The 24,904-nt window shown below is 35.7% G+C and overlaps 1 protein-coding gene across 1 annotated transcript in view; it reads left to right on the plus strand.

Annotated features, from left to right (window-relative positions):
- BRWD3 (bromodomain and WD repeat domain containing 3) overlaps positions 1-24,904 on the plus strand; it is a 159,649-nt gene that overhangs the window by 76,288 nt on the left and 58,457 nt on the right. The window contains exons 12-17 of the mRNA XM_045297364.1: positions 3,188-3,228; positions 3,899-4,003; positions 5,875-6,028; positions 18,406-18,540; positions 19,803-19,931; positions 22,548-22,773. Coding sequence (XP_045153299.1) covers positions 3,188-3,228; positions 3,899-4,003; positions 5,875-6,028; positions 18,406-18,540; positions 19,803-19,931; positions 22,548-22,773 — 790 coding nt within the window. The remainder of the gene's footprint in view (positions 1-3,187; positions 3,229-3,898; positions 4,004-5,874; positions 6,029-18,405; positions 18,541-19,802; positions 19,932-22,547; positions 22,774-24,904) is intronic.

Consider the following 24,904-nt stretch of genomic DNA (forward strand, 5'->3'; position numbering starts at 1 on the left):
ATCTTGTAGATTTCCTTTAATGGCACAGGACAATCACAGGGGCTTATTATGAAGGATTTTTTTTTTCGTTTGAAAACTGCATTGGTTGTAAAAAGACCAGGAATGTTGAACCAGGGATTTTTTTCCATCATGACAATGCACCTACTCATTCTTAAAGGGTACCAAGGACTGTCCTTTAAGAATTTGGTTGCCAAACCTTACCCTGTCTACAGTACAGCCCTTATATTGCCCTTTCAGACTTCTTTTTGTTTCCAAACAAACAAAAAGCAAAGCAGAAACTCACTGCCAGGAAGTCAATTCTGTGTTAGTCTGGGTAGATTAGAGAAACAAATTCATAGACACTCACATGTGTATAAGAAACAGCTTTATATACAAAAGCAATTGAATATTGAGAAAACGTTCCACCCCAGTCCAGATCAAGTCTGTAAACCTGATATTAGCCCATATGTCCGATACAAATTTATAAAGCCTTCTTCAGACTCACGAAACACATGCAAATGATGCCGAATGCAGGAAGATCACAGGCCAGTGGGTAGGAAGTCTTGTGGATCCAGTGGCGTTGTAAGCATCTCAGCACTGGCAGGGGTCTCCATGTGGCTTCTCTGGCTCCAGAGGTCTGGCTCCATCAGCCTCTCTCCATGTGGTCTTCTCCACAGGGATGTCTCACAGGGACATCCTGAGACAGTGTGTGTCTCCTGCCTCCAAGGAGGAAATACAGGAATTTACAGAATCCTCAGGAGAAGGCCATGCCCACACAGAGGCCTCATTGGCTATATCCTGATTGACAGGCTAGACTCCACTCTTAATCCTCAAATTGACACTAGATTATGTAACTACCACAGTTTCCAACACTGTAAATCTTTAGAGAAGCAAATTGCCTCATCTTTGTCTCATGGAGTGAATAGTGGTTTTGAATCACCAACTTTGCTGTTAATAGTCCCGTGCTTACTCCACAGAGACACCAGACCTCCTTCCCCGAACTCAAAGAACATTTAAAAGGAGTATGATCAGAGAGTCCCCTGACTATGCCAAAAAGAGCACAGGATTCTTTGGGGAAGGATTAGAGAGATGGAAATACCACCTTCAGAACTATGTAGGCCTACATGGAGAATGTGTCGTGAAACAATAGCTTCACATTTTGATAATTTTGTTTAATAAATGCTTATTTCACTTTTTTATTTACCCTACTATGATCTCAAAATCTCACAAGAGACTCCTGGAATCCAATTCCCCTTAGTTATTAATAACATTATTTTGTATAGGGATACCTGGGATGAAGGGTATTAGTTACTGATGCTTTCCCCCTCTCTGGATATTCCAATTCCCTTATAGCTTTTCAGGAAGCTTTGAGTTGCTCTTGCATAGTTCCATCCTTGTTTACTTTTAAGATACCCATCTCTCCTCTTTCTTTGTTTACCCTCTTCGCCAGATGATTATTTTCTGCACGGTATAGGAGCATTTCTGTGTCAGCTCACTCTACTTCTCCAGTGCCACATTATTAAAGCAGTACATTTGCTGATCAGAAGTACTAAGATTTATAAGCCTTAATGTTATTATTCTAATTAATGTCAACCTTTCAAATAGGATTGTACGTGTGCACATTAATAAAATACGTTATTTCCCCTGAAAATCTGACTTGAAACAAATGTTTTATGTAATATAGAATCAGTGATGTTCTTGGAATTTGTAATAAAATAGATTCCCTATTAGTAACCTTAACTCTGGCCTTTTGGAAAGAGTCATCTGCTTTTTGCCCTGTCACATAAATGTAATTGTAAAGTTCTTTATGAATACTTACTAAACCATGTTAGATTCTCAACTTTCTGTTGTTATTCCTAGACCCTAAAACCCTAGAGTATTATTTAAATTGTGAAAGAGAAGATTAAGGATTTGAAAAAAATCTCAGCCTGAGACCATTCTACAGCAAAAGACTATTTGTGGTAGAGTGTACACAGGAAGTTTCTTTTCATTCACAACACAAGCAACTAAAGAACTTAGTGACCAAATAATTCAATGGGAAAGAACTGAAGGGGAGTAGCCAAAGAAAATTAACTGAGTTTTATTTTCAGAGGTCAAGCTACGAAGCAAAGTGATGAAAGTAAACACTCCTTCTTCAAATGAGTGGCTGCTATTAGTCGATAAAAATAAGATTTTCCAACAGGATATCTAAAGCCAATCATTGCAGTCGGCAGTGAGAATACAGTATCTCTCAGATGCAATACCACTATGAAACCTGGAAACAGTATGATTCAGATATAATTTTCATATGTAGTTTTTGAATATGACAGATAATTAAATATAAAGGAATTCAGTATCTGAGATCTTTATTAAAAATTATGTTCAAACATAATTCAGTAGAGTGGTTTGTGAAATGTGTATAACATTTGGAGGCATATTTTAACTTTATTTTCAAGGAATAAAGCAAAGAAATATGTGCATTTCCTCTTATACTTTAATATCTTTATCACCATTGTACATACTAATTTTATAAAGGTCTGGTTTATTCATTTTTAAAGAAAATTCAAACAGCACTGTCTAAACTAAAGTACCTAAAAACAATTTGATGTCTATATTGCAGAATAATTAAATAAACCATGTGGGAAACATGATATGTTTAGTTTGCTTTTTTAAATGATGAAAAAAACTTAATTCCACTAGTATTAAGTTAGCTATTTTAAGCTTAGTGTTAGTGTGCTGTATTCTTTTGAGGGAAGTTGAAATTTAATACCCATTCAGAACTTTCTAGTTCTGAAAATTATAAGCTGTCTCAAATTTTAAAGCCTAGGTCCCAAACTTACTTGGTCTACCACTCCCTTTCCAGAAAACAAGCTACTCAGTGCCCCACTGACAGGTGAAACCTTTTGTACTACAGTACAGTAGAGGATCCCATAATATAGGCTAAAGTACATGTACATACTCTGGCAGCCCTCCTACATTGTTATACCCCCCCACCCCCCGTGGGTGGTATCACTCACTTTAGGAAACACTATTTTAAAGTCTTCCTCTTAGTGACTTTGTTTCGTAACCTCTCTTAATGCATTGTTTCAAAATTAGTTAAAAAGAAAATGTAGTCTTAAAAAAAAAATCTACTCCATGATGCTTTTGCCTTTGAATTTGAGGCAGAAAACCTTTTATTTGTTTGGCAAATAAACCAACTCTAACAAAAATATGCTATTTTATATTTCAGGACAAAGTTGTTGCTGTTCAATTCTGTAACAATGGAGACAGGTAATCATATAGTACATATCTTTGCAAATAGATTGTTTTACCATTCCCTTAACAGCTGCTCCCTTTACTACAGATAGCTTCTTTCCATCCGTTCACACTTAGGTCACATATACCCCTTGTCTATCTCTTCCCCCAAACTCCAGTTTTGAGGTTTACATTTAAGACAGATAACCACTTCTCCCCTGAGAGAAGGTTTTCCATAGGAGTTTAAGCTTTTTTTCTTCATATGAACAGTGACATTTTTCTAGAGTTATATGGCCCAAACCTAAAAAAGATATTACAGAATTAAATTATCTTGTAGCATGTGTCAGTACTTCCTCCCTTTGTATTGCTGAATTTTGTATTCTATTGTTTATACTACTTTTGATTATTATTTTAGCAATTGATTGATAGATTCTTTCCACATTTAGACTACTATATAAAGTGCTGTGAATGCACACTTTTATGTGAATTTTTTTTAAATTTCTCTCAAGTATAAACCTAGGAATGGAATTGCTGAGTCTGATAGTAACTCTATGTTTCACTTTTGAGCAACTACCAACCTGTTTTACAAAATGGCTACAATATTTTATATTTCCACCAGCAATGTATAGGGTGAATATTGCTTTTATGATAATAACAATAATAAATGGACAAAAGTAGCAAAGCTATTTATGCTTTTTCTCTTCAGTTTAAGATTTGTTAGCGGAAGTAGAGATGGAACAGCAAGAATTTGGCAGTATCAGCAACAAGAGTGGAAGAGTATAGTACTAGACATGACGACTAAAATGACTGGGTAAGATCGGGTGTGGCAGTGATTCTCATCTGGTATATCACTGAAATCATTGATAACTAATAATTAAGTGACAGATAGTAAACATGTAGTAGTATCTTTTTCCAATTAGTAAATAGTTTTAAGTTAACTGGCAGAAGTGAAGTTTGCATCTATGATATGTCTCTTACATAAATCATCTTTTAATTGTTGCTTAATAGACAAAATAATAGGAACAATGCTGAGTCATTTAAAAAGCAACTCTATTGTGACTCAAATATCTCTTTTTGTGCTGATGTTCATATAATCATTCTCTACCTTAGTCTGTGTGGATAATTTAAATATATATGTTTGTTCTACCTTGAGGATTGTACCAGTTGAATGTCATCATATATTTTACTATCTCTTTAATTTATTGAAGATATACTTATAATATTTCACAGTGTTAGCATTCCTTCTCAACATTGTCAATATACTTAATCAGCATTCTATTTCATCATCTTCACTGTCACTGGAAGTTATAAATTTTCTCATTAGGATACTACAGTTTCTTTAAAATATGACTCTGAAATTATTTTCCCATTAATAAAACTATGGAACTGACTGTTGTCATTGCTATCAATAAAACCATATTATATTAAATTTGAAAATTACTGTTTCTCACAACTTTTAATAAGACACACCAGTGCAAAAAACTTATGTGAACAAAATGGCTATTATAGTTTTCTTTGTATTTTTGGGCATGTAACATAATCTTGTGCTTTGCTTTCTAAAACTTTTATATGTTTCTTTCTAGTATACCTTTTGTGCTGTTTTCCTGTTAACTAAGTCCAGCTAAATATCTGGGTTAGTCCAGGTAGACTAGAGAAACAACTCCTGGGAGACTCATATAGGTATAAGAAAGAACTTTATATAAAGAGAAATTGTACATTAAATAAATATCCCAGCCCAGTCCAGATCAAGTCCATAAGCCTGATATTAGCCCATATGTCTAATACCATGAAACACATGCAATGATACCAAATGCAGGAAGATCACAGGCCAGTGGGTTGGAAGTCTTGTGGATCCAGTGGCATTGTAAGCATCTCAGAGCTGGCAGGGGTCACCATGTGGCTTCTCCAGCTCAGGGTACTAGCGTAGCTCCATGTATCTTGTTAGCTGCAATGTCTCCCAGGGAGTGAGTTTGTGTCCTCTATCCAGGGAGCTATTTTTCTCCTTAGCGCCTCTAAATGAGGTCATCAAGCTGCAACCTGATTGACAGACTGAACTCCACCCCTTCACTTTTAAGCCTCTCAAATATAACTACCACACTATCTATGTCAGTGGTTCTCAACCAGTGGGTCGCGACCCTTTAGGGTTCGAAGGACTCTTTCACAGGGGTCACCCGATTCATAGCAGTAGCAGAATTACATTTATGAAGTAGCAGCAAAAATAATTTTATGGTTGGGGGTCACCACAACATAAGGAACTGTATGAAAGGGTCGTGGCATTAGGAAGGTTGAGAACCACTGATCTAAGTAGTACATGTTCATTATTTTGGATATTTCACTTTTTTTTCTCAGTAATAAGCTTCTGAGTATTGCTCTATGTGGGAACATTTATTTATTTATTTTCTTTCATGGGTACTTAAAAATACAATTTATGATTTTTTTCCATCTAAACAGTTATATGATCTTAGAGAAATTTGTTTTAATTTGTTATTTTAGGTGCACCTTTGATAAAAATTGAGTTATAATCTTGGAAACTCACAGGGGCAGTTCTACTCTATCCCTTAGGATTGCTATAAATTGGAATTAACTCTCAATAGTAGTGAGTTTGCGGTTGTTGGTTTTGTTTTGATTTTTTTGGTAGGTGAAATTGTGTAAGTTTTGAATATTTTAAATTTTTTTGTTTAGGATTAATTTGCCATCTGGAGAAGACAAAGTCACTAAACTTAAGGTGACTATGGTGGCCTGGGATCGCTATGACACCACAGTTATTACTGCAGTGAATAATTTCCTTTTGAAAGTATGGAATTCTATCACAGGACAGCTTCTACATACTTTATCTGTAAGTTTTCTATTTTGGGGGAGCCAGGGTTGCACTATGTGTTAATTGATGGGCTACTAACTGTAAGATTGGCAGTTCAAACCCACTAGCCACTCCTCTGAGAAAGATGAGGCTGTCAGGGTTACAGTCTCTGAAGCTCCATATAGGGTTGTTCTGAGTTGAATTCAACTCAATGGCAATGGGTATTCTATTTTTAGATGAATTAAAATGCTGAAGGGAATTATTCTGAGAGACAGAAAATTTAAGTTCTTTCTATGACTTAGTAGTCTGTTGGGAAGGTATTGAACTTTGTAGGGCCTCTGTTGACATATCTGTTCAATGAGGATAATATGTGGTATGTACTTGTATTAAGAAAATTTTCTGAGCCATTTTGAAATCTAAAATTTTTTTTATCTTTTATTGCTTCAATCATAACAATAGTAAGGTTGATGAAGGACCTGGCCATGTTTTCTTCTATTGTGTATAGGGTCATTATGAACCAGAACAAAACTGAGTTAACAACAGCAGTACTACATTATATTTACTCAAGAGTATATGGGTTATTTTGTTTATAGCAAGAGTTGCAAATTTTTGTTTTGTTTTTTTGTTTGTTTTTGGCAATTTTTTGTTTTGAGGGTGAGAAGAACTATATTTTTACATAGGTGCTCTGTATTTTCAGGGATTAGTATATACAATAAGTAGTGATGACGCAAAGAAACAAACTCAGACTCACTGTCATTGAGTTGATTCCAACTCATAGTGACTCTACAAGGACAGGGTTGAACTGTCCCTGTGGGTTTTTGAGACTGGTGGTATGAAGTGTCTTTTCTTCGTTCTTCTTAAACTGTATTTGCCATAGTAAAAGACTGAAATATTTGTTGTATGAGAAGTTAAAAGGATTAGTAACATAAATTACATGGGTGAGGTTGATAATTAGTAATTTATCTTGATACTATTTGACTACAGGTTAAATTTCATTCGAAAGCTTTACTCTTCAGTTATCAGTTTGTAAACACTTTAACAAGAGGAGAAAATGATTGCCATATGCCTTAAGCAGTGGCAAGCAACAGGATTCAGCCTAGAATCTGAGATTTTTCAAGGCTCTTAACTTACTTCTTTTATAACATATCATGGTGTCTTCTTTACTTGACTTGAGATATTCATAATCTAAGTCCCCTTACTTTAATAAAGACTTGTTTCATGTTGGGACAATTTCCATTTCGTCTTTCATATACCTCCTAAGTTCTCCTTCCTATGTAAAATCCAAGCACTATGCTAGTGAAGTTTTAGGTTCTTCCTTTTATCTGTTAATCCAGTGCTTATCAGGTTCTGGCTATCCCTATCCGCTGATAAGTTTCTACTACTGTGTCTGTAAAACACAGCATTATTTGCTTGATTTTTTAATAGGAGACATTTGTATATGTCATCATTGCCTTGTAGAAATAAGAGCTTAAAAAATCCATAGAAAAATTGAATTAAAAGGTCATAGAATTTTTCCACAAACTTTTTGGAGCCCTCTTGTATAATCCTAGTCACATACAAAATTTTAATTTTTCTAGTAGCCACAATAACAAAAAAAGTGACAGGTGATATTAATTGTAATTTAATTTAACGCAACCCATTTCAGCATATAGTTAATATAAAAAAACATCATATTTTATACCGTCTAAAATTTACTGAATATTTTACATTTAGAGAACATTTCAATTTGTACTAGCCATATTTTAAATGTTCATAGTCATTTGTGGCTAGCAGCTATCATATTGGACATCATAGATACATATTTCTAAAATCACAGTTTCAAAAGCCGTTTTGACGGAATTGGTTTAATAAACGCATGTAAGAAAACATCATAATGAATACTTTGCTATAGAATCCTGAGAAGTGGCACTCTTCTCGTGTTCCGACTCATAGGTCAGTTGTTTTCAGTGAATTTTTATTGAAGACATTTTAAGACAGAATTATTTTTAGACCTATAAACAGTCAAATCTACTTAGTTTGGGTATAGTGTTTGTTTTTCTGTTATAACAATTTATATATCAAGGTCTTGGTGGGATATAAAATACTTTTCTTTAGCAAAGAAAATACTTGTTGAGCATCTATTATGTGCCAGGGGTGCTAGGGTTATATAGTTATGAAATTGAATCCTTGGCCTCCTTAAGCTTACTGCTTACCAAGAGAGAAAAATTCTCACTTCAAGGTAGAAAGAAGAGATTGCAGTGAAACTAAGAGATTGTGGGTAGATTTTAATGAGTTTGTGGCGGTAGTCCCCCAAAATTAATAACTATAATTTTGATTGATGGTGATTTTTTTAATTGTGTGAAATGATGGGGCTTCAAAAAGTCCTTAGGGAAAATGTAATGAAAAGATAATGGAATTTTTAAAAACTCTTTTTATTGTAAATTAGGTAGAGGTTTGCAGAGCAGATCATTCGTCTTGCATTCAACAATTCATACACATTTTGTTCAACTCATTCATTACAATCTCCTCAGTGGGCCATCAGTTATCCCACTTCCTCCCAGTGTTTCCTGTTTCCATTTCTCCTGTATAACACTCTGAACTTTATCCTTGGGTAAATCCTGCCCTTTTGATCATAAAAATCACAAAACCTCACTGCCATCAAGTGAATTCTGACTCATGGTAACCATGCAGGGCAGGATAGAACTGCCCTGGGGGTTACCAAGACTGTAGCTCTTTATGGGCATAGAAAGCCTGGTTTTCTCCCTAGGAACAGTTGGTAGTTTCAAAATGCTGGTCTTGCAGTTAGCAGCCCAACACATAACCATTACACCACCAGGGTTCCTCAAAAGTGGCTAATTATTCTAGCGTGGATGAGCCCAAATCCTGATTTAAAGAGTGACTAAGAGCCATAGTCTTGGGAGTCCCACCAGTCTCTCTTTTTTCTTTTTTTTTTTCTTTTTCATTTTTTAACCCACCAGTCTCTTATCTGACCAGTCAGCCTGGTCACAGAGTCATGGAAGCTGATGTTTACGTGGTCCATTAGTTCATTGGAGTAATTGTTTTCATATGTCTTTCAGAAAGAGATCAATAGTTGCACCTTCAATGGATGTTGTCAAGTGTTTAAGATCTCAATTGTTACTCATAATGTAGGATATCAATGGCTACCTGTTTTAAGACAAACCTTTAAAACCCCAGACCCTATTTCTGATCCTTGGGCACCATCTGTTTTCTTCACCACACTTTACTATAACATGTATATCTTCAGTGATCTCTTCATTAGGGTGAGTATCGAGTAGGGCCATGTCATAAGAACTAATTGTTCTTAAATTGGGGTTAGAAGAAAGTGTGAACCCATAACACATTCATATATCTATGGCTTATATTATGTCTCTGGTTCAATTTAGAGAAGTTATTATCTTTTATGATTGAGAACATCATAAATCATCTCTCTGGGGCATTCGGTAATTCTGTTAATAGTGTAATTAATTTAGCCAGTGATGTAGAATTTAAAACACTGTTGAGAAAAGAGTAGGCCAGCATCACACTGAAATACATGAATTGTTGACCTTTACAAATTAAACTTGAGTGGGCACTATTTACACAATCAGGGCAAAACTTTCGAAAACTCATTCACAAATGCAGAACCATGCCTACCATACTAATAAATGTCTTAAGAAAGCCATCTAAGTGAGATGTCAACTATGTCCACATGAAAAAAACATAATCAGTCTGTGTGATCCAGGGATTTTAAATAATAAAATCCAAATCTGAAGGAGGGAAAAGTATCAGAGCTTAAACTGCGAACACTCAGGTTGCAAAGGTTATGGATGACAGTGGAAACCGAAAATCCATTTGCAGGCTCCCCACATGGATTAAGCCTTTGGTGAATCGGCTGTGAACATAAGTGAAAAGCCTTGCTAGCAGATTTAGAACATTGTAGAGTCAACTGTGGTAGATTAAAATATAATAAAAAGAGCTTTTTTGTGTCTTTTTTGGTCATAGTTGTTGATTTTTTTATTTCCTTGCTTCTTGCTAGTGCTTTTTATGATTTTCTGTAATTGAAATCCAGGATAGGTAAATCTGGAGACAGTAACTGGATTAATAATTACCTACGAATAGGACACGGGGACATGGGGAACTAACAGTAATGAGTATTTGTAGAAAATGTTCTTAAATTGATAGTGGTGATTGCAATATTCTTAATATGATTGAATGATTAAATTTTATGATAAATGAAATATATTCCAGTAAACTTTTAAAAAAGAAGAAAAAACTCGGATATAGAACATTTGTCTTTGGGAACTATATTATGCCAGTTTGTTTTGGAGTCCACAGACTCTGGCCTTGATCTCTTCAGACCCCAGCAATTTGGTTCCCTCAAGGTGTTCAGTTATCTAATTGATTTTTGTAACTTTGTCCCCTGTATGATTTACCATATTCATAAATATATTTGCAACAAGGTAAATAATATCTATAGCTGTTCTCTGCCATATATATACATACATCTGTGGGTATATCCTCACTCTCATACTTTTCGGTCTGAATTTTGCTCCAAGCATCTGTAGCAAGATTGTGTCTATAATAATATTTGCTTTTGTTACCTTTAACTCTTACAAATTTCTCAATACCTTTCCCTACCTCCATCATTTTTTGCCAACCTCTTTCTTATTGTATACACAGTATTCTATTGTTTCTGTCTATGAACCAAAGTTTGTTTATTTGCTTTTTCACTGATGGACATTTAAGTTGTGTCTGTCTTCTTTCTATTGTGAGTAGTGCTACCACGAACATTGCTGAACATATATATATTTTACTCATGGCTCTTATTTCTCTAGGATATGTACCAAGTAAAATGATTGCTGGATCATGTGGTATTTTTATTCCTAACTTTTTGAGTAAGGTCCATATTGTTTTCCAAATGGTTATGCCATTTTATAGTTCCACCAGCAGTGTTTGAGAGTTCCAGTCTCCCTGTACCCATGGCAACATTTATTGTTTTCTGTTTTAACTTTGCTATTAATGTTATTTTTTAATTATTATTGCTGAGGTGAATTGATATCTCATTGTTTTATTTTACATCTTTTGAGTGGTTCATGATCACAAGCATTTTCCCATGTTTGTTGACCACTTGATGAAGTGTCTACTCTCATGAAGTGTCTGTTCATTGTCCTCTGCTTCTTTTTTACTGATATGATTTGCCCTTCTATTGTTAAAATGTTGAAGTGTTAGATACTATTTAGAGATTAATCCATTCTCTAGGATGTAATGGCTAGAATTTTTTTACCCATTCTTTTTATTTTTAATGAAATCATTTTTAATTTCTTCCTTTAATCTTCTCATTCATCTTTTTAAAATCTACGTTTTTATTGGCATTTAATTCGTATATCATACTATTCAATATTTTAATCATATTAAGAAGAGTCATGTAATCATTACCACAATCCATTTTAGAAGATTTCTTTTTTCATGTAGTTATTGTTATTAGTTCTCCATTTTCCCCTAACCTTCCCTGCCATGTCCCTACTTAATTAATCCAGTTACTATTTTGATAGATTTACTTATCCTGGAATTTTATATACAGAAAAATATGACAAGACAAAATCAAGAAACAAATATCATCAACAACAACAAAAAACCCTAAAACAGTGACTAAATAAAACAGAAAAACTTCTGTTGAAGAGAAGACAGAAAATATTATAAAAATGACAGAGTTTAAATGAATCAAAGGAAGATCAAGTGATAAGGTCTTACATTTCAACCTGGCTTCTATAATTGACTTTACAGTGCTGTCTGGCTGATAGAAAGGCTATTCATAAAACTTGGACCATACTCATAGGGGATTCACCAGAGGCTTAATCCATGTGGGAACCCTGCAAATAGATTTTGGGCTTCTACTCTCATTCATAGACCTGAAAACTGGCTGTCTAGAATTTAAGCTCTGATAGCATTCCCTCCTTCAGCTTTAGATTTTTATTATTTATAATCCTTGGATCACACAGGCTGAAGTGCTGCTTCAGTGTGGACGTAGTTGATGTCGCACTTAGAGGACTGCTTGTTTTAAGACAAACCTCTAAAACCTCAGGTTCTATTGTTTTTGATAGTTGGGCACCATCTGATTTCTTTGAAATCTCTTGGTACACATTAAGTATCTTAATATTTAAGATATCTTAATCACCTAGTTTGCCTTCTGTTCTTTGTGTAGTTTTGATTATATTTGACAGTGTGTTTATACTATGAATTAGAGTCCCTAAGTTTGTCCCTAACTTCATAACTTCATAACAGCAACAAATTTGTCCTTATTTTTTCCATTGATGATCTATATAGGTTTTGCTTGCAGGTCTTGGTCCATTTTGAATTCATTTTTATATATATGGTTATTGTTTCCTTTTTTGGCAAATAGATAATTCAATTTTTCCAGCACAATTTATTTTAGAGACTATCCTTTCCCATTCAGTGTGTTTCGACAGTTGTCAAATATCAACTTCCTGCAGGTGGATGATGCAGTAAATGGTGTGGGGGTTATATCTGACCTCCTCTGGCTTCCCTATTGCCAAGAGGCAGGGGTAAGACATGCCTCCATGTTCTATCCTTCTTTACCTATTCTAACATCAATTGTTCTTCCCACAGTACTCTACTTCTATGCTAAGTTCATGAATTCGTTGTTGTAATGATCACACAGAAGTCACAGACAATACTTACCATTAAGGGGGTTTATTGGGGAAGTTAATAGGTTACCACAAGTGAAGATCAGTAAACAGTAAGAGTATGGTCATTATTCCACAGCGCTGCCTCTAGTCAGTCAACTCCCAAGTCTCTGTCTATTCCTCAACCTCTCAGCCACTGGGTCCCTTGGCCTCTAACCCCGTGGACCAAGAAAGTTGCCTGTCACTCTGTCTCACAGCCCTATAGTTTCAGTGATACTTCTCTTGATCTGTCTCACAGTCTTTGGGCCACAATCTCTGGTATCTCTGGCCTTGACCTCCGCCCTTCAAACAGAGATCTGGAAAAAGCTCTTCCGATAGTTAGGGCCTTTCTCTCTGCTGCTGCTTCAAAAATGACTTATGCTGATAGCTAGGATGGTGATACTGAAAACTGGCCAATCCCCTCTATTAGTATTACACATGGCCTATTTGCACAGACCCACCCTGTTGGTGTGAGTTACAGAGAAAATGGTAGAAGAGCCATGTTAAGAAATGTCACTCCATCATGGATGATTTACCTCAGGGTTCTCAGTTCTGTTCTAATAGCTTATATATTGTCATACCGAATATTGTAGTTGTGTAGTAGTTTTTGAAATTGGCAAGTGAAAGAACCACTTTGTTCTTTATTAGTAGTGCTTTAATTATCCAGATTTTCTTTTCTTTCCATGTTAAGTTGATAATTCGTTTTTCCATCTCTTTAAAGAATGATGCTGGATTCTGGATCACTTTGGATAATATTGACATTTTTACAATATTAAGCTAGCCTATACATAAACAGGGTATATTTGTCTATTTTTGTAGGCCTCCTTTGGTTTCTCATATTAGTGTTTTATAGTTTTCTTTGTTCAAGTGTTTTCTTTGTCTATTTAAGTTTATTTTGAAGTATTTAATCTTTTGGGAGCATCTTTTAAATTATACTGTTTTCTTGATTTGTTTTTCAGAGCTCTTTTTGTCAGTATAAAGGAGCCCTTCTGATTTTTTTATGTTAATCTTGTACCTTGCCACGTTGCTGAATCTTTCAATTAGTTACAACTATTTTTTTGCCAAGTCTTTGGGATTTTCTACATATAGGTTCATATCACCTGAAAATAGGTTTGACTTCTTTTTTTTGTTTTTTGCCATTTTGGATCCCTGTAACATAGTTTCTGTTTCTTTCTTAATAACTCTGACCAAGATTTCCAGTACAAGACTGAATAGGAGTGGTGATGAAGAACATAGTTGTCTGTTTTTCATTCACATGGAGAGTGTTTGCAATTTCTCTTCATCGAGAGAAATGTTGGCCATTGGTTTTGTAGATATGGCCTTTATTCTGTTGAGGAGTTTCCCTTTTTATTCCTATTTTGTTAAATGCTTTTATTAGAAATTTGTGTTGAGATTTTGTCAAATGCTTTTTTGGGTAAACTGGTATTTATGAGATATTGCAAACTACAAAATTCATTCTATGAAGCAAGTATAACCTTGATGCCAAAACCAGGCAATAAGCCCACACAAATAGAAAAATATAGACCAACATCCTTCGTGAAAATAGAAGCAAAAATTCTCAACAAGATTCTGGCCAATCTGAAAACTTATCAAAAATATTTTTTTAAATCTATAAAAATTAATTTACCATGATCAAGTGGGATTCATAACAAGGCTGATTCAGCATTAGAAAAATAAGCAATATAGTCTGCCACATAAATAAAGCAAAGAATAAGAACAACATCATATCAATAGAGGCACATCCAACAGTCTTTCTCATAAAAAAGATAAATAGGAGTAGAAGGGATTTCTGATAAACTCAATAAAATAGGAGTAGAAGGGAAATTCCTCAACATAAAGGCCGTATATGAAAAACAGTGGCCAACTTCACATTACACTCAACAGGGATGTCCTCTAGCACCACTCTTATTCAACAACTTACTGGAAATTTTCATTGAGGAAACAGAAATGCATTAAAATGATGTGTCCTGTAAACTAGTGTTAAACACTAATGACAGAAGACCTGCTGAGCTGTGGGATGACATTAAGAGTATCATACATTAAGAAAGCAAAAGGTCATTGAAAAGATCAAAGTGGATGTTAGAAGACTCTGAAAGTTGCTGAAGGCAAATGGAAGAAATGATGAAGTCAAAAAGGTGAGCAGAGAATTTCAAAGGGCAGCTTGAGAAGACAAAAGTCGAACATTAAATATACAATGACCTACAGTTAGAAAACCAAAAAGGAAGAACACTTAGCATATCCTAAACTGAAAGAGCTAAAGAAAAAGCTCAAACCTTGAGTTGCACGATTGAAAGATTCTTATGGGTAAAACTGAACGATACAGGAAGCATCAAAAGAAGATGGAAAGAGAGAGTACACAGTCAGTGCTACCAAAAGAATTGACATTGAACCTTTTCAGGAGGTAGCAAATGATCAAGAACTAATGGTACTCAAGAAACCAAGCTGTACTGAAAGCATTAACAATATGGCTCCAGGAATTGATGAAATATCAACTGAAATGTTTTAACAAGATAATGAAGCAGTGGAAGCACTCTCTTGTCTATGCCAAGAAATTTGGAAGACAGCTACTTGGCCAGCTGACTGGAAGAGATCCATATTTGTACCCATTACAAAAAAAGGTAACCCAGATGAATGTGCAAATTATAGGACAGTATCATTGATATCTTATGCAAGTAAAATTTTACTGAACATCATCCAACAAAGGTTTCAGCAGTACATTGACAAGGAGTTGCCAGAAGTCCAGGCCAGATTCAGAAGAGGATATGGAAAGGATATCAGAAGGGATATCATTGCTGACGTCGGATGGATCTTGACTCAAAGCAGAGAACACTAGAAAGGCATTTACTTGTGTTGTATGGAGTATGTCGAGGCAGCTGCCTGTGTGGATCATAACAAACTATGGCTAGGTTTGAGAAGAATGGGAATTCCAGAACACTTCATTGTGCTCATAAGGAGTGTGTACATGGATCAGGAGGCAGCTGTGTAAAAAGAACAAGGATTTCTGCTTGTTTTAAAATCAAGAAAGCTGTATGTCAGAGTTACATCATCTCACCATACTTATTCAGTCTTTATACTAAGCAAATAATCAGAGAAGCTAGACTAAATGAAGAAGAATGTGACATCAGTATTGGAGAAAGGCTCATTCACAACCTGCGAAATGCAGATGGCACAATCTTGCTGAAAGTGAGGAGGACATGAAGCACTTGCAGATGAAGTTCCAGGATCACAGCCTTCAGTATGGATTACAACTCATTGTAAAGAAAACCAAAATCCTCACAACTGGGCCAAAAGGTAACATCATGATAAAGGGAGAAAGATTGATGTTGTCAAGGATGTTGTCTGGCTTGGATCCACAATCAATTCACATGGAAGCAGCAGTCAAGATATCAAAGGATACATTGCATTGGGTAAATCCGCTGCACAAATATTAAAAAGCAAGGGTGTTTTTTGAGGACTACGTATGCCTACCCCAGCCATGCTATTTTCAATTGCCTCATGTGCATATGAAAGTTAGACATTGAATAAGACCAACAAAATAGATGCATCTGAACTATCATGTTCATAAAAATATTGCAAATACCATGGACTTGCAAAATACAAAGAGATGCCTGGCTTAGAAGTACAGCCAGACACATCCTGAGAGGCAAGGATGGTGAGACTTTGTCTCATTTACTTTGGGCATGTTATATGGAGAGACCAGCCCTTGGAGATAGGCATTATATTTGGTAAAATGGAAGGCCAGCAAAGGAGAAGACGACCTGCAAAGAGATGGATGGACTTGACACCATGGCTACCACAATGGGTTTAAGCATAGGAACCGTTGTGAGGATGATACAGGACCAGGCCATGAGTTGCTATGAGTCAGAACCAACTTAACAGCATCCAACATCAGCAACAGCAATAAATGACAACTCATGACTATCGTATAGTTGCTATTTTCATATTCTTTTTGCTTTTTTATAATTTATCTTATTCCAGCAGTCATAGTTTTGTTCTACGTTTGTTCATGAGAGTTACTCAAAGTTTGCCCTTTATCCAACTCTCATGGTTCATATAGTTTCCAGTCTCTTAATTTTTTTAAATTAATGTCTGCTCCATGGGGGTGATTTATTATTTTCCCTAATAAAATAAGGATGTCTCTAAAATGAACCCGATATATATATATATACACCATAGATATATATCAATGGAGTTTGAGTTCACGCTTAATCATACCCCTAATTTAAGAACAATGAGTTCTTATGACATGGCTGTAGTCATGACGAGATCACTGAAGATACGGATGCTATCGCAAAGTGTGGTGAAGAAATCAGATGGTGCCTGGCTAACAAGAATGTCTGGGGTCTTAAAGGCTTGTCTTAAAACAAGCAGCCATATAAGTGAAGTTTCATCTAAGTCCACTCTGAAGTAGCACAGCAGCCTGTCTGATCCAAGGATTGTAAACAATTAAATCCAAGGCCAGAAGAGGGAGGGTATTAGAGTTTAACATTCTGAGACCCAGCTTGGAGAATGTTTTGGATGACAGTGGAAGAATCTATTTGCAGGGCCCCTACATGGATTAAGCCTCCAGTGAATTCCCTCTGATCATTGACGATGGATGTGAATAACCTTGCTGTCAGACAAAGTTGTATTTGAAAGAGGATTAATACAAAAGTAGTTAAGTTTAAAATTTAACCCTTTAGTATTTTTTGCCCCTTTGGACCTATTTTGAATTTGTTCTAGTTTTTAGACATTTCTGCATTCTTTGCAATTTTGGTTTTTCCATTGTATTTTGTTGCTGTTGAATTCTTTTGTGTTTTTTTGTTTGTTTTTTTGTATATTAAAACCAGGCTATGTAAATCTATAGAGACAGTAGGTCTTTTAGGTTTATAGCAGGAGATACTGGGTGGGGGGGGGGGAATGGGGAGCTAATAATGATTAGTACAAGAAAAAAGAAAATGTTCTAAAATCGATTGTGGTGATGACTGCACAATTCTTTTTATATGATTAAGCCATTCAGTTGTGTGATCCATGCACTAGAAAATTTTTTCCTAAATAGGCATCTAACCTCCTAAACAGCTAGATAATAAATTGCTATTTGTTAAATAGACCCATTTATGGTATTTATATTATGGCAACACTAGACAAATTTTATAGAAAATGCTGGATGAAGACCAGTGAAAATTTTTTTTGCTGCTATTAATACTATGGTAGAATTTGATGTTATTAAGAAATTGTGGTTCTGTGTCTTTTTTTTTACCCCTGTGACCTAGAAATGGCATAGTGGTTACATGTTGAGCTACTAACCTCAAGGTCAACAGTTAGAAACCACCAGCCATTCTAAGGCAGGTAGATGATGCTTTCTATTCCCATAAAGAGATATAGTATTAGAAACCCACAGGGACAGTTCTACCCTGTTCTATAGGGTCTTTATGAGTTGAAATAGACTCGATGACAGTGTGTGAGAAATACTGTTTCTGTTTCAAGTGCTTGGTTAAATTAGCCTTGACTCTTTGTGACTAATTTTATTATAAACAATCCTCCTTGTCTCCTGTCTATGGGTTCTTTGTGAAATCAACACTTATGCATATACAGTACTCTTTAGGTACTCTTTATTGAACTAATAGTTCATAAAATATTTATGGGTTAAATGTTGATATTCAATTTGTATGCATGGATTTATCTGAAGTATATTAATAACACTCAAGACACTTTTAACCAAATAATTCAGATGCTCTGGGTTAGTTTTCATTTTTAATACTGATTTTATCACAGGGACATGATGATGAAGTATTTGTTTTGGAAGCTCATCCATTTGATCAAAGGATCATACTTTCAGCGGGTCATGATGGGAACATTTTTATTTGGGACCTTGACCGGGGAACCAAAATTCGAAATTATTTTAACATGGTAAGGAAAATTCATATTTTGTTGATAGTCATACTGGCTTCTCTTATGTGATAACTTGGTAATTAAGCTATAACATCTTCCAAAGAATTTCTTGTCATCTGTTTTTAAGTTTGTAAAATAATTCAGAGAATGAAGTAAGGCCTGTTAGTAGACCAATCTAACATATGGCCTTTCTGGGTGTAAGAATGATCTTGGTCTTGTCAGCATTTTCCAAGTTCTGCTCCCTAATCCTGAAACTTCAGAAACTCAGAATTATTAAACTTTTGGAATCTTATTTACCAAATTCACAAAAAGCTTCATATTTAAACTATCATCTTAAATTTATAAATTACTGTAGCGACTGGAGTACATCTATATGAGTTTGTCATTAGTAAATCCCATGTGACTTAATTAGTATTTGAAGGTGATTTGGCCATCATAGATTTGGAGATATGGATTTTCTTAAGATAAATTTTACGTAAACCATAGAGAAATCTGACAAACTATCTCTTCTAGTAAAATACCCATCAATAGTAATGGGAATATCCACCATATTTTAGTGTTCTACTCTGAAGAATAGTTCTAAATAAATATTTCTAAATTATGGCGTTTTGAGTTCCCCATTTAAAGGCTTTATATAGATCTAGAGTATTAATAATATTCTCTTTCTTAGATTATTCAAATTGATTTATGTGTTTTAATTTTAAGCTGATTATTTTATGACTCCATTGTATTACAGCTTTTTTTTTAACATTTTATTAGGGGCTCATACAACTGTTATCCCAATCCACACACACATCAATTGTGTAAAGCGCATTTGTACATCGTTTCTCAAAACATTTTCTCTCCATTTAAACCCCCGACATTAGGTCCTCATTTTTCCCCTCCCTCCCCGCTCCCCCCTCCCGCATGAGCCCTTGATAGTTTATAAATGGGTATTTGTATTACAGCTTTTGATGTATAATATTTTGATGATAATATTTTGACTTTGCTTATACAACACTTTTGTCAGTTTAATTGGTTTGGATCTTTTTTTTTTTTCCCGTTCCCACCCACCCTTTTTAAAAAATTTCCTAGTCACCTGTTTATTATTTCTTGAGGAATGGCAATGCTAGTAATCATTGATAGCTACCGTTGCCTTTGCTTCTCCGTAGTTTTTCTCCAGGCTTTACTATTTCAGTAGATTTCTGGAGAGTACACTGGAATTTTAATACATCACAGAATCCAGGGCAAATCTATCACTTATTCATAAAATGATTGAGAGAGATTCTTCTGAATTTCAGATTGAAGGTCAAGGCCATGGTGCAGTGTTTGACTGTAAATTCTCACCGGATGGAAACCATTTTGCCTGCACAGATTCTCATGGGCATTTACTGCTTTTTGGTTTTGGGTGCAGTAAATGTTATGAAAAGGTTAGTATATTTGATTTTTGTTGTAGACCATATTTGGGGATTTTATCATTGAAAGTTGAAGTCTTCTAGTTCAGTGGTTCTCAACCTTCCTAATGCCACGACCCTTTAATACAGTTCCTCATGTAGTGGTGACCCCCAACCATAAAATTATTTTCATTGCTACTTCATAACTGTCATTTTGCTACTGTTATGAGTCGGGCGACCCCTGTGAATGGGTTGTTCAACCCCCAAAGGGGTCACAACCCACAGGTTGAGAACCAACTGCTGTTCTAGTTAATAGAGGATGTGTGTTAATGTGTCAAATAAGAAAGGTACTTTCCTTGGTAAATGTTTCTGTCATTGCCAGGATGTTAGACTTGACAGTGGGAATAAATCTTAACATATAGGTTGATTAAAATAGATATAAAATACATTAGAAAATAATTTTGCTTAAAATGGATTCTATGGACTATATTTCAATTTTAGTAGGAATGACTCTTCCAGAATGTCTTCTGCTTACCATAAATTATTTGTATGGAACTAAGCAGCTAGTGAAATCTACTAGTAACTGACTATATTTATTTTCCTTGGTTGGCTATCTCATTTATTATTAATACTATTGAAATATTTGGAAGTTCACTGAATTGGTTATTCCATTTTGTTAGCTGTGAATTTGCCACAGATATTAGAATTTTAGCATTGGAAAAGAACTTAACTTTTAGTGCTTTTGATATAATTGATATTTGTCTGTCTCATCATTTTATATTATAATTCATCTATCTTTATATGAATAAATATAAGGAAGAAAAACACAGTTCTATAGGGGTATATGATTTCTCTAGCTTAAAAATATTACCGACCTTTATTCACTGATTTGTTCCTTTACATCTTCCTATCACAATTGATGAAATACTAAATAGGGCCAAAGTACCAAAGAACTTAGAAAGTTTATGGACAAAATGGAGTAAAGGGTTATGTTCTTGGGTTTTTTTTGGGGGGGGGGGATTTAGTGATGAAACTGAGAATTTATTATTTTTTTTCCTTTTTAAAAATATTTTTCGTTTTTATTGTTTTATTAGAGGCTCATACAACTCTTATCAGGATCCATACATACATCAATTGTGTATAGCACATTTGTACATTCATTGCCCTCATCATTCTCAAAACATTTGCTCTCCACTTAAGCCTCTGGCATCAGGTCCTCATTTTTCCCCTCCCTCCCCGCTACCCCTCTCTCATGAGCCCTTGATAATTTATAAATTGTTATTTTGTCATATCTTGCCCTGTCCGACGTCTCCCTTCACCCACTTTTCTGTTGTCCGTCCCCCAGGGAGGAGGTCACATATAGTTCCTTGTAATCGGTTCCCTCTTTCCTACCCACTCTCCCTCTACCCTCCCAGTATTGCCACTCACACCACTGGCCCTGAAGGGATCATCCGCCCTGGATTCCCTGTGTTTCCAGTGCCTATCTGTACCAGTGTACATCCTCTGGTCTAGCCAGACTTGCAAGGTAGAATTTGGATCATGATAGGGGGTGAGGAGGAAGCATTTAGGAACTAGAGAAAAGTGTTTTTTTTTTCATCGTTGCTACATAGCACCCTGACTGGCTTGTCTCCTCCCCGAGACCCCTCTGCAGGGTGTTTGTTTTTTGTTTTTTTTTACCAACTTTTTGAAACCCTGAGGAATTTGTATGGGAGCCATGGCTGAATTCTTCCGGCTTTCAAGAGAATCTAACTCCATATCTGCCCAAGGATGATTCCTGTGAGGCAATCTTTATCCTAACCTGACACCGCTCATCCCTCCCCTGCCACTCAACTTCTCTGCTGGGTTCAGTAATTCCTTGTAATAGCCATGTAAAACTCACAGGTTTATTAGGAGTTTTACAGGTTACCACAAGTCAGGGTCAGGAAACATTAAGAATATTCCTTTATTCCATTGCAGCACCTCTTCTCAGCCATACTGATAGACACATCTCTTTCTCATCCTCCGCCACATGGCCTCCTGCCCTCTACCCTGCTTGCACAAGTGTCACAAAGCCCCATTGGCACTGATAGGTACCCAAGGAGCACCACACTCTGCAAGTCAGCATCCTCTCTGAAGGCGTTCAGTTTTACTCTATCTCAGAGTCTTGGCTCTGCTCCTGTGTTCTGTCTCATGGTCTCAGTACTGTCACTGCTAGTGCCTCCATCAGGCAGGTATCTCGCATGAGCTCTGCTGGTGACTGTTCTTTCTTGATGGTGATAGGAATTCTATTTGCCTTTCTGAAATGATTTACTTTTCTATTTAAGGGAATGGCAAAACTGGTCAATCCCTAAGTTAGAGTCTTCTATTCACTTTTCCCCCATGATCCTATCCAGTCATTTGGTAGGAGTTACAACAACCATGGATAGAAGAGCCATACAAGCAATTTCACTTGGCCACTAGCCAGTCCCCTTGTAAAATGCACATTTTATGATTTTTTAAAACAAATATTGACGATCGTCTAGTTTATTTTTTATTGAGAGAGTAAAATGTTAGCAGCAGCAGACTACAAGAGAATTCAAAAACTGCCTGATTTGTAAATTTGTCCTAGGGATAAAATGTGTGCTTATCTGTAAACTTCTTATATATGTTAACTACTAAAAATCTGTCCAAAAGATTCCAGATCAGATGTTCTTCCATACTGATTATCGACCTCTTATTCGTGATGCCAACAACTATGTATTGGATGAGCAAACTCAACAAGCTCCTCATCTCATGCCTCCTCCATTTTTGGTGGATGTTGATGGAAACCCTCATCCCACAAAATTCCAGCGACTAGTACCAGGACGGGAAAATTGTAAAGATGAACAGCTTATACCACAACTGGGTTATGTGGCTAATGGTATGTTTTCACCAATGTTAAGTTTAAAACATTTTATAAAATGTACTTTCTGCTGTCATTGTATGATACATTCCCCCTTGCTGAACTCTGGAATAAGTTATAGTATATTTTATGTAGCATTTTTATTAATTTTCAAATGTCTAATATTTGTTACCCTGCAGAATAATTGTACATGGTTTATCTCATCTAGATACGGATAAGTGGATAAGGAAAAAAGAAATAAACCCTCAATTAGAGGGTACCTTCTAAGAAACCCTAAAAATAAGATTTTATTATCTCTTAAATAGTATTCAAAACCAAAAAGCAAGCTCATGCCATCGTGTCAATACTAACTGATAGAAATCTTATAGAATCTGCTCCTGTGAGTTTCTGAAATTAACTCTGTTAGGGAGTAGAAATCCTTATCTTTCTACCACGGAGCAGCTGAGGATTTCAAACTTCTGACTTCATGGTTAGCAGCCCAATATGTAATCCACTATGCTATCAAGACCCGAATACTCAGAAATTCCTTTATATCTTGGATTATTAATAAGATTTTCAGCCAGGTATGAGGTGATAAGTTAATGATTTGCAAATGAAATTTTGCTTGCCAGGGCCTTGAACATCCTATTAGAATATTCTCTCTTTAATACTGGCTTGCAAAGCTCTGATTTATTAAACAAGGAAGAATGTTGTGAAAGTTAAATAAGAGGCTAAGCTGTAAGTATCTCAAAATCCATGCTAGCTGGGCATTGAATAAGGAAGACTGAAGAAGAACAGTTACATGGGAATTATAGTGCTGGTGAAGAATATTGAAGTACCATGGGTTGCCTAAAGAACAAACAAATCTATCTTGGAAGAAATACAAGATTGCACCTTAGAAAGAAGGATAGCGAGACTGTTTCATTTATTTGAACATGTTATCAAGGAAGATGGTGTTCCTGGAAAGGAATATCATGCTTAGTACAGAAGAAGGGGAACGAGAAAGAGGAAGCTCCTCGACAAGATGGATGGATGGGCACAGTGGCTGCAAAAATGGACTCAATCATAACAATTGTGAGGATGGCACAGGACCTACCAGTGTTTAATTATGTTGTTCATAGGGTTGCTATGAGTAAGATTGACCCGACAGCACCTAACAACAATAGCAATGGTTGTCCTATGAGAATTTTGTTGGGAAATCTTACCTCATCTACCTTGTCGCCCTGGTCTTGCCTTTCAGACTTCTTTTGCTCCCCAAATTCAAAGAACATTGCACAATCACAACATTTGAATCCCCTTAGGATGCCAGAACACCTATTTTGACCTGGATTTAAATTGAAGAGTACAGAATTCTCTGCGGAAGAGTTAGAGAGTGTCTTAGGTTGGCTTCTTTAGAGAAGCAAAACCAGCGATACTTACATGTGTTTGTATATAGAATGAGCTTTGTATTGAGAAGTTGCTTACACAGTTATAGATTAGGTAAATCCAATCCAGTTCATGTCAGGCTTCTCCTGACTCACGGAAGTTGAAGAACAGGAAACAAGATGATGAAGCAGAGGTGGAAGGGGACACGGGCTGGCAGATGCAGAGATAAATGAATCCAAAGTTGGCTGAATGAATCTACCACAGGTAGTCTGCAGATAGTTCTTGGGATCCACAGGCAACACAATAGGAGATTGAGGAACCAGATGCAAGATTTAGCTCCAGAAGCCAAAGGACCAAAGAGGATTCATCTCTGCTCATTTTTTACCCAGGAGTGTCTAGTTCACATAATCCCTAACCACCACAGAGGTTCAAAATACTACTTTCAAAAGCATGTAATTCTAGATGGGGGATATGTTGAGAAACAATAACTTCATATTTTGTTATTTTTGTTTGATAAAGATTTCTACGATTTTGTAGCAATACTTTTTTGACTTATAATATTTTACCCTGAAATACTCATTATTATGTATTAAATTATTTTTCTGCTCATCAAAATGCTGAGGTGCCTCTGAAAAACAATATTTGAAAGATCATAATTTTGATTACATTCAGGCAGGAAATTCTCAAGAAGGAAAGATGTAGAGTATTTTAGGTGGAGTAGTGATTACATTTGGGGCTGCTAACCATGTCAGCCACTCTGGGTGGAAAATGAGGCTTTCTATGTACTCCTATAAAGAATTATAGC

This window comes from Echinops telfairi, unplaced genomic scaffold (genome assembly GCF_000313985.2).
Source record: "Echinops telfairi isolate 266 unplaced genomic scaffold, ASM31398v2 ScPeMD7_7419;HRSCAF=8457, whole genome shotgun sequence".
NCBI classification, from domain to species: Eukaryota; Metazoa; Chordata; class Mammalia; order Afrosoricida; family Tenrecidae; genus Echinops; species Echinops telfairi.